Consider the following 11296-nt stretch of genomic DNA (forward strand, 5'->3'; position numbering starts at 1 on the left):
GGTTAATTAATCCGATTGGGTCGTATACCTTACCAATTATTTGTAGCATCATTCTCTTAGTGATTTCCTGATTAGAGTCCAATATGTTGAGTTCTAGGATTGGAATTCTTATTAAATCGTTTCTATTGTCCCAAATATAACCTAAAATCTTGCAGCAACCTGATGAAGATTTAAGTTCTGTGGTTTCCTCCAGATCCCACTTTTGCTGCAAACAAGATGAGTTTGTTTTCCACTTCCTCAAATTGAAACTACCTTTCTGCATAACCGTTTTCATGTCTCTTCGTATTTCAATGGCCTCAATTTCACTATCAGTTCCACATATGAGGTCATCGACGTACATACGGTTTTCAATTAATTCACTTATTTTCGGAAATTCATCTTTACTATTTTGAGCATGATGCTTAAGTGTTGCTGCTAACAAAAATGGACTCGAGGTTGCACCAAAAATCACACGAGTCATTCGCAAAATCTTATATTCTTTTTGTTCTCCTATTTCATCTTTAATCCAGAGAAATCTAACTGCGTCTCGATCTGTTTTTGAAAGCAATATTTGGGTAAAAGCCTGCTCCCTACACGAATTATTTCTTCATTGTCTATAAAGGGATTGAGGTCTTTAATACTTGATTCCTTATTTAAACATCTATTTCCTTTCCCCCTTCTTCTCCCACGCTTAATGCCAATGCAGCAGGATTTGTTTTCGGTTTCGAAAAGGAGCGCCATGAATTATGATCTTTATTGACGCCGTACTTCTTAATTAATTCACTTTTTTCTTCGTTCGAGCTTCGAAATAGCTGGGTTTTTTCTCTATTTTCAATCTCATCTCTTAAAAACTGCAAGAGTTTAAAGCAGTCCCATTCGTCATTTTTATTTTGCCTATTATAATCTAAAACTATACTATCAGGCATTAATTTCAATAAAATAGGAAACAAAAGACTCCCATAACTATTTAATTCTACTCCAGCTGATTCGAGGGAACGAACCTGAACATAACAAATATCACACAATTGACGCAATTCTTTTAACTGAGTACATGATTTAACAGGATGCATATTTAATAATTTATTTACATGAGATCTAACAATAATATCTTTCTGACCATATCTTTTTTTTAGGAGATCTATAGCAGTATCATAATTCGTTTCTGATAGCGTTAAACCCTGAATCGAAACTAAAGCAGACCCTTTCAAAAATGATTTCAAATAACTAAATTTATCCGTTCTAGATAAATTACTATTTTCATGAATGGATCCCTCAAATTGTCCCCAAAACTCCTGCCAATTTTCATATTTACCATCAAATGGTTCCAACGTTAATTTTGGCAATCGGACACTCGCTTCGTTTCGTACATTTGATACCGATGATACATTATTTATCGCTACAGCTTCTGATACCGAGGGTACATTATTTATCGTTATAGCTGACTCTGATTTTAAACATGCATTAATTTTTGTTTTAGAAGATATAATTTTTTCTCTTATTTCTTGGCTCGAAATTACTTCTGCCTCTAACTGATCTAAATCATCGATATAACTTTCGATTTGTATATCTAACTCATAAATTTGTTCCGATTTCTCACATAACAATTGAAGAAGCTCATTTAGTGCCTCTTTGTCAATTACATCTAACAATAATTGCTCGTTAATCTTATTAAGCGTTCTCGTTAATAAACCCCTAATAGTTGAACGCTTTCGTTTTAATTTATCGAGCATCAAAGCACGAGTAGTTTCATTAACCACATTCTGATTTGGAATTGACATTTTAACTTTAAATATGTTAGAACAAAAATAATCAAAGATTCTCATAAGAATTAGAAATCAAATACTGCTATATTTCTGCTTTTATACCGAAATTATTATCAAATCTAGTAGCGTGCCGGGTTTTCGGCACCAATGTTAAATATTACTTAACCAATGTCATTTCTATAATGAACTAAATTTAAGTGTGAAATAATTTCACTTACCTTGAGCAGGTTCTTTTGAAATATATTTTTATTAATAACATAGACGGCACGAAACACAAAGAAAAGGGTAGAAGATGTAACAACAAGAGTTCATGGGTCTCTGGTCCCGCGCAACATTCATCAGCGCCACCAGCGGAATATTTCTTAATTATCATTAAATTACAACATTTATTCAGAGAAAGTATGTTTTTGTGTCTTTCGCAACTTGATATCGTATGCCCTAATTAATTATCATACTTGAGATCACTCTCGAATCATTGAGTCTTGGAATGAATGCGAAGATCCGATCATTAGTATAAAAGATATCCAGGGAAGTCCATTCATATTTTTTTTTTAGTACCGCACATTTACAATTCTCCCAATAGGTAGAAAAACAAACAATCAACAAGAAGAGGTTTTGGCAGTTAAGGCTTTTAATTAGGACTGATTGAAGACCTGCATCAAGTAAAAACAATATAATTTGACATGACAGAAAATGATTATTAAACAGGGTGTATAGTCAAATTTTTCAGCAAAAAATAAGCACCTTTTTAAGCATTTAAAAAAAATATTATAATTAGGACATGCACACTAATAATTTTTTTCCTTCATACTGTTGAAAGTGCTTCATATCTATATGTTAATAAAATGCAAACAGAGTTGCTCATAAGAATGCATGAATCCTTCTCAGTATTCGAACCCGCTAATATTTCATAAAATGATAGGCGTTTTCATGTGCTACAGGCCGATGGTATGTCGAAATAAAATGTGGCTGAATAAATTATTAAAACGTCTAGGTAATCATTTAGGAAAAGGGAAAATTTTTTAATTAATCTGTTCTAAAATTTCTTTTTCTATTAAAATCTTATATTTCATCTAAAAAACCAAGAAATCTGAGGAAAAAGTAAGCAAAACATTGAGATTTTACTTCTTATAAATAACCTGAAGAAATGCAAGTGCAGATATGCTGGTTATAACAGATGGAACATTTTAAAATAACCATAAAGTTTTGCTCATCTGAATGACACTCTTACTTGCTTGTTTCAGCAGTCACCTTTAATGGCTGGACTTTAAAATTTATTACAGCCCCAGCACAACTTAAAACCCTTTTTTTTCCTAATTCAATTAAACCACTTGTAAAAGTGCAATTCACCTCCAATCCTTTACAGGAAATCTTGTCCACAGAAGCAATTCCTTACTCTATTTAACTACAGTTTTATGCCAGCTAGCAGTAAGAGTTGCCAGATTTATCTTAACACAGCAAATAAAAAAAAAAAAAAAGTTTAAACTCTTCTCAGAAATGAAACTAATTTCTTTTTGTCCGGACCAAACAGCATATTATGAATCATATTTTACTAAGCTACTATAAGAGATAGCAAATATTCAAGATTTTACTCTGCTACCAACAGACAGTTATGGAATGTTTAGATTGAGGGGAAGAACAAAGCAAGTTTTCACTATTTTCAGTGCAAGTAGCCACTTTGCAACATTACATTAAGTCACTTTTTAGTCCTAATGCACATTAAAAGAATATAACACTAAATTACTAAAAATACAATAGAATCAATTTCTTTTCCTAAAGTAATTTGCACAAATTAAAGACAAAAAAAGACAGGACACAATTTTATTTCAAAGAACTGTACAAAGATGTTATTCCCTTTAAAACTGGATCATTTGTCCCTGTAAAAGAAATGAAGTGTATCAGATAAGAAAAGAAAAAGTAAACTTTAGAAACAAGAGCTAAAAATAAATAATTTTGTCTTAAATATTTTTACCCAAAGCAAATACATAATTTACTTTGGCTTGGAAAACTAAAATTATTATCCCTTCTTTTTAAAGCAAGTTGAAACAATTCAACTTGTTCTTTAAAAAAAAGAGGGGGGGGGGGCAGAAAGCATATATATCCTTTTAGAATGTCACACATTTTGAAAACTTCAAATTAAGAATAAGAGCACATGCTCAAACATCTTTTACATATGTCAGGGCTCCCACCCGAAAAAAAAATATTCCCCAAACATTCAAGGAATATCAAGTAAATTGCTAAAAATTCACACCATATTTTATCTAAAGATGTAAAAAATAGTGATTCGTCTGAATAATCAGCAAATATTGAATATTCGGCAGATGAAAATCAACATTGATAAATATTATATCTTTAATAAATAAGTATAGTCATTATTGAGAATTAATCAAAAGTTAGGTTAAAAGAGAATGTTTAATTAGAAACACTTTTAAAATCGGCAGTAATATAAAAAACTCATATTTTAAAAGCAACACAATATACAAAAGCAAACAGGAAAAATTAGACACTGATTTTAATTACTGAAAGAAAATTTAAAGCTATACATCTTGTTACCAATAACAATATTTAAAGCCCAATAAAAACATTTCTAAAAACTAAGTTTTCTGAAAAAGCGAAAAGAAAAGCCGAAGGGGGAAAAAAGAACGCTCTTAATTTCAAATAAAAAAATTTAACGCTTAAAAAGAATAATTTAACTTTAAATAATTTAAATATTACTTTAAATAATTTAACTTTAAATAATTAACTTTAAGTTACTTAACTTAACTTAAAGTTAATTAACTTAAAGTTAAGTAACTTAACTTAAAGTTAATAATTTAACTTTAAATAATTTAATAATTTAAATTTAACTTTTTCACACTGCTGTGTTTTAAGAAAAAGTAATCATAAAAGATATAAAAAAAAATATAACTTTGTCCAAATAATATTACCAAATATTTCGCCAACCGAATATTTGTTACATCCCTAATTTCATATAGACCACGCAATTTTCCATCTCCTTTTCTTGTTCCATGTTCTTTTGTCAAATATTAGATTTTGCAAGCAAAAAGTTGAATTTCATAAAATAATTGAGGTTAGACTCATTTAACTAGAATCCCAATAACTGATTACTATTACTGACAATTCTAACACCGGTTATTTTTAGGAATTTCCTGCAACAATTACAAACTTTTCATCTTATATATATACTTAAATTATGTTTTTCTATAAATTATTTTTACATCATATTAATTTCTTCTCACAGGAAAATCCAGCTTCAAAATTTTTCTGGTTTTACACAAGGATTATAGTGAATAAAAAGTAAATTTACAAGAGTGGAAAATATTGTCACCCGATATGAAAAAATTTAAGATTGAAAATTACGACTTGAAAAAAAACCTATCTTCTTAGAATTTTTTTTAATCAAAAAAAGAAATTTTGAAATTATATAATACAAAAGAGAAAATAGCTCCCCAGTGCCAGTCTCTTATTTGGCTCTGGACAAACCTTTGTCAGTACACACATTTATATAAAGCTCTTTTCATGTGTATCCCCCTCCCTTCTATTATATGAACAGAGAGCCAGACAAATTATTAATGGGAAAATAGTTTTCACCTGACAATTAAAACTTAAGGAATTTGATGGTATGTATTATAGGAAGGAAAGGCTAGTAAGTACTATGTGCAGTAAGGCTAGTAAGTAGGAGATATTTACTACCGTCTTATAAATTATTAAATAGCAAAAGTCGATTAATCGAAGATCACAGAAGAGAAAAACAGTGGAATCCTATATTTAATTTCTAAGATCACATAGAAAAAGGCAAGAAAAGCAAATTTTTAAGAAAATTAGGATTACTGCTAATCTTGTCATTTTTTACTACCCTATTTTGTCACCCTATTTTTATTTAAAAATCTATTAAACTTAATTCAGGAGGAATTACTCATCTAGTTTTTAAAACTGAGTCAGAAGTAGTTAATCTAATTAACTAAGGATGACAATTATAAAAGAACTTAATGATTGCAAAACAAATTATTAGATGTGAAATACAGAATTTTTTTTTTAAATCAACAAATTTATAAAGCAATTTTTTTTAACTAACATGTTTATAACTCTTTAAAAATTTATACACCTTTACTGCTTTTAAATTATTCATAAGTGTCGAGAAAATAGTGTTAAAGAATCATGTATATAGCAAAAAATTTAAAAAATATCAAGCAAAAAATAAATAAAACAAATTAAAATGTCCTATAAAGCCATACCTTTCTCTTCTTATCACCACCAATCTCAAAATGTTTGCACCTCTTGATAGGTAACTGTTTCCTGTATTTGCATTCAGAACATTCCATTCTCAAAACAATCTTCTTTGTAGTTTTAGCCTTTTTAAAAGAAAATAGAATTTAACATTTCATAACATTCTAAGTTTTTAAATTATTCATATTCAAGCAAAGCTTTCCTGCTAGCTTGTTGTAGGCAAAGAATTACTTAATTTTCATATTACACCACTAGAATTAAGTTTTAAAGAAAATGCTAAAAAACACCCAAAAAAGATTTTCTTGGGTGTTTAGATTTGCCAACTTGCAACAGACAGCAAATATATATTTTAAAGTGGTAGTTCATCAATTGTGATTCTTGGTTTAATAAATTCAATTTAGTAGATTTTCATCCACCACTATTTCTAAATAATACGTAGGCTTATATAATACAAGTTATAGTAGTTACCATACCTTTCAAAAAGCAAGCAAAAATAGTCAAATATTTGCAAAATTTAGTTTGTAGTTATTTAGTTTTTTAAAAATTATTTTGGCATGATTGTCAATAAATATATAATATATTATATTAAAAACAATTTTAAGTTTTTTTTTACACAGATAATTCAATTTATTTGCACAAACTGCCTATCAACAAAATAAATTTTCTTTTGATGAAAAAAAAAAATTGCCTGCATTATAGGTTTTTCAAAATAAAAATAAAACTATTAGGTTCAATCTAGCCATACTGAAATAAATTGCCATTACACTGTTTAAAGTACATTTGCTTAACACAAAAAAAGTTTCTGACAACTAGAATACAGACAAAAAATCAATAATTATAGCAAAGTTTCTATACTTTTCATATTGACAACATAATTACCGTCTTTCTGAAAATTTAGTAACACTCTCAATAAACCATGGTTTTATTAATTACAGTGATTTGTTGAATAATATACATCGTTATCAGTAATAATCGTGATATTTTCATATTATCAAACATTCAGCTATTGCAGATACTCTCATGCGCAGCATCGCAGGAGATTTTCTTAAAAATCTCCATTACACTGCTTAAAGTAATTAAGCAGCGTAATTAAGCAGTGTTAAGTAGTTAAAGTAACATTTGTTTAACACACACAAAAAAAAAAAAAATAGTAATAATAGTGATATCTTCACATTATTAAACATTGAGCTATTGCAGTTACTCTTATGTGCAGTATCGGCAGTAGATTTTCTTAAAAATCTTCATTACACTGTTTAAAGTACATTTGTTTTACACAAAAAAAGTTTCTGAAAACAAGAATACAGACAAAAAGTCAATAATATAGTCAAGTTTCTATACTTCTCCTATTGACAATATAATTACCTTCTTTCTGAAAATAGGCTTGGTTTGTCCACCATATCCTTGCTGTTTTCTGTCATACCTTCTTTTACCTATAAAAAGTATGTCAAATATCAATATCTATTGTTCTTTTAATGTTTTTATTAAAAAATAAGAATCAACCATTTAAAAAAAATACAATTGTTTGGCAACATACAAAAAATTAATGAAAGAACTTATCAGAAATTTATGACATTACACATACTTTGTCATCCGTCAGCAATCATCTAAATTGATTGAAACCAATTTAACTAATCTACAGCTTATACAGTGATTGATACCTATGTTACCCAAATATTTATGAACACTCTCAATAAAACATGGTTTTATTAATTTCAGTGATGTGATGTATAATACACATTGTTATCAGTAATAATCATGATATCCTCATATTATTAAACATTGAGCCCCAGAAGCAGAAAGTGCCTAAAACTGTGACGTACGTCGCAGAACAAACGAAGCCTTGCAGAACAATTTGTATCTTGAATAATGGACAGCATTTTCCTGTGAGCCCTCCTACCCTCCGGTAGTCTTGCAGAACAATCCCCAAACCTAATTTCATACATTCTTCTACAGATTTTTAAGGCAGCCCTTATTTTAATGTTCAGACCTTCATATCATAGGCACTTTATTAATAATTCATCATCATAATAGTCATTTACAAAATTTTGCACTTCAAAAGTGATTGAAAAGGTAACAAATCAAGAATGTTTGCCTCGGTTTAAAAATAATGTAGTGTATCTGTGTATGATCCTGTATTTTAATAAATGAAAATATAGTATTTTAACGTAAAGTTGACTTTCTTTCGCTGTGAAATGTTTGCAGAACATTTGCATAAATTAATAAGTCCTGTTGCAGAACATTTGAAAATATTCTGTTTATGGGCATTGAGCTATTGCAGATATTCTTATCCACAGTATCAGCAGTAGATTTTCCTAAAAATCTTCTAACAGATACTTCTGTATTGGTACCTGTTAGTACTAGGTCCAATTTAAAAAGAGAAAGGATTTTTAAGCCTTCTAGCATGGTTTTGGTTGCTAAATCTTGAAAATATTCATGTAATCCCCAGGTATTAATTTGACTATCAAGACAAACTCTTGCTGTGACTTTTCTGTATTAAAGAAAAATAATTCTTTAAAAAAACTTTTCAAAAGAAAATATCTTTGCAAGAACTCTTATAATGCTCTGCAACAATGTTGCTGAGTTGCTGCGATTCTGTCACAAGGGGTTGTACTCACTACTCTTTTCATTAAGGCTTTAACAATACAATGTATTAATAGTATAATATACAATTTCTATAAACAAAAAATTTATGTAAAATAGGGCAAAGAAAATTTATCAAAAAAGTTTGGCAAAGAAATTTTCTACTTATGTTAAAAGGGGTTAATAAATGTGCATTTTGTTTAGAGATTCAGTTGCTATAATTAATATATTTTAAAAACCATGCTGAAATCAATAGCAATAATTCCAGGAAAAAAATTATAGCATTATATAGCATTCCCCATATTGTGTCAGAAATATAGAGAGATATTTAAAAATCTTGTGATAATCCTTATCAATTACTGATGAAAACCTAATCAAAACACTACATGGATTTATGATACTATTGTCTTAAATTCAACGCATCAATAAGTGATTATTTAAATGAAAGATTCAAATCTCACAAGTAGAAATAATACGAACTGAAATATAACCAGAATTTAAAAACTATCATGGAAATCCGTAACACTAACAATTAAAAAAACCTTGCTGTAAAACGAAATAAATTAAAGAATCAAGAACGCATTAAATAAACAAATAAATGATTCAAGTTTTTTTTTTTATTATATAAAAAAGCATCAGGATTTTTTTTTTTTTTTAAAAAAAGGGAAAATTCCTAGCAACAATTGAAACAGGCATGGTTTAATGAGAATATCCACGCAAACTGAGAGTGTCAAAGATACATAGAAACCACTAATTTAAATTACTGTGCTGTAACAAAACACTCCACATATTCACCATGGAATAATTGTGAGTTATGAGCAATCAAATGTGTGGTTGAAAATTTTCATGTGCGTAAAAACCAATATAAAAATAAAAGGAGAAAAAAGGTGAATTTACTGCATGATTTAATTAATTATTTTGCTACAAATTTGAATTTGTAACAAATCCCCCACTTACAATCAAATTTTATAAAATTTATAATACCTGCTTTAAAAAAACAAGCAGGAAATAACAGGGAAAAAATAGGGGCGCCAAATTAAGAAACATAGGAGTTCTGTGGTCCCTGAAAATAGTACTGAGATTTTTAAAACCAGATTGAATAATAAGTAGTTACAAAAATTAGAGAAGTAGTTAGATAAGTAGATTTAGTAAAATAATAAAAATGGTTCTAATATCCTAAAACAATCATATTGTAATAGCTAAAAAATGATTAAAAAAAACATTTATAAATGTTAGAATACAAAATGTATAAATTGCAGGAAAGTTAATTATCTGATTTATAAGAATATTCAATAGTTAAATTATAAATACCTTGTGCCCAGATTGAGTCCTTTCCTTTTTTGTATTGTGTGACCTTATGTAAAGTATGTTTCTTACATTTACCTTTGCAAAAGGTACGTCTGGTTTTAGGTACATTCACCTGGAAAAAGGATGTAAAGCATGTTATTTACATAGAACACAAATATATAATTTTTCAAGTCAAATTGCTACAGATCTGCAACATTAAACACCAAATCCAATCTTGATACGCCCAAAAGCATAATACACAGCTCTATCTTTATGAATCCAAATTTGTCAGCAAAACCAATGCGGTCAGACAAAGAATAAAGTGTACAAATTTCAACTAAAATTTGCAAAGAAAATCTTCCTTAACTTTTCCAGCTCAAGTTGCAATGAAAATTCAGACCATATATTTGACTAAACCATTAAATTTTTTACCTGTAAACTTCTAAATAATTTTATTTGTAATGCCTAACATTAGAATTTGTGAGCAAAAATAAATATCATTGAATGAAGATGGAACTAAGTTTGATAAGGTGTTACATTTTCACAACAATTACTTGCAAAAGAAACTAAAATTATTTAACCCAAATCTCAATAACAGATCTAAGACTAGTAGTTTTCCAGGTATGATAAAGAAGCTCTCCAAGTTATTGTAAAAAATTGTAACTTTCCCATATTTTTGGAGTTTTCCAATTCTGCCTTTAAAAAACTTATTTAAATAAAAGGAGCCTCAGTAATTATTTTCTTCTGTAAGATTACAAAACAGAAAGAAACTTAGATGAAAAATAATCTGCGGACGTTATAATATGACGTGCCAGATTCTTGTTACTTATACATAACAATCGCTTATCAAAAGACAATATTTCTAAGATAAAATACAAAATAGGCAAATTTTTGTTAAAAAAAAAAAAACGAATATCTACCAATTATTGACAGTAATAGACAATTTAGTATTACATAGATGGCATAGATAGAGCAGACGACAATCTTTCTCCTAAACCGAAGACTATTACCAAATATTTTAATGCTAATAGGTTTATATTTAAAATTTGGTACTGATTTCGGAAAGATCTGTATACGTTTAGTCAGAGCATTTTAATGCAGAAAGAATACTGAATGGATATCAATGGAAGACAACACACGTGTCAATAAAAAAAATTAGCATGAAAAATCAGAAGAAAGGTTCTAAAAGCTACAGAAACACTAACCAAACAAATATATATTATTTAAGAATGTTATATTCATTATTTTTGTACATACCATAGTGTTTAATTATAAGTCTTATCTTCAAACGCGAAGGATATACAACGACAATGGAACCTCAATGCTGCAGTAAAAGAGATACAGTTAAGGTTAAGAAAAAAGAAAACAGTTAATTAAATTTAAGTTATAACATCGCTACGGAGTTTTTCAGCGAAAACGCATGTGCTTTTCCAATCAGAAACTAATTAATATACTTGTTT

General features: G+C 28.6%; 1 protein-coding gene across 2 annotated transcripts in view; it reads right to left on the reverse strand.

The window, feature by feature from the left end:
- Window positions 1–11252, reverse strand: part of LOC107446089 (ribosomal protein L36A) — a 17654-nt gene extending 6402 nt beyond the window's left edge. The window contains exons 1-5 of one of the 2 annotated variants that reach the window (XM_043055930.2): window positions 11094–11252; window positions 9861–9969; window positions 7332–7399; window positions 5978–6094; window positions 3548–3619 (exon numbers count right to left, since the gene is read on the reverse strand). In XM_043055930.2, coding sequence (XP_042911864.1) covers window positions 3599–3619; window positions 5978–6094; window positions 7332–7399; window positions 9861–9969; window positions 11094–11096 — 318 coding nt within the window. In that variant the 5' untranslated portion in view covers window positions 11097–11252 and the 3' untranslated portion in view covers window positions 3548–3598. Of the gene's footprint in view, window positions 1–3547; window positions 3620–5977; window positions 6095–7331; window positions 7400–9860; window positions 9970–11093 lie in introns of those variants that run through there. The other variant, XM_071179624.1, reaches the window with a different exon arrangement.
- Between the last annotated feature and the right edge of the window lie 44 nt (window positions 11253–11296).

Source organism: Parasteatoda tepidariorum, chromosome 1, assembly GCF_043381705.1.
Source record: "Parasteatoda tepidariorum isolate YZ-2023 chromosome 1, CAS_Ptep_4.0, whole genome shotgun sequence".
Classification (NCBI taxonomy): Eukaryota; Metazoa; Arthropoda; class Arachnida; order Araneae; family Theridiidae; genus Parasteatoda; species Parasteatoda tepidariorum.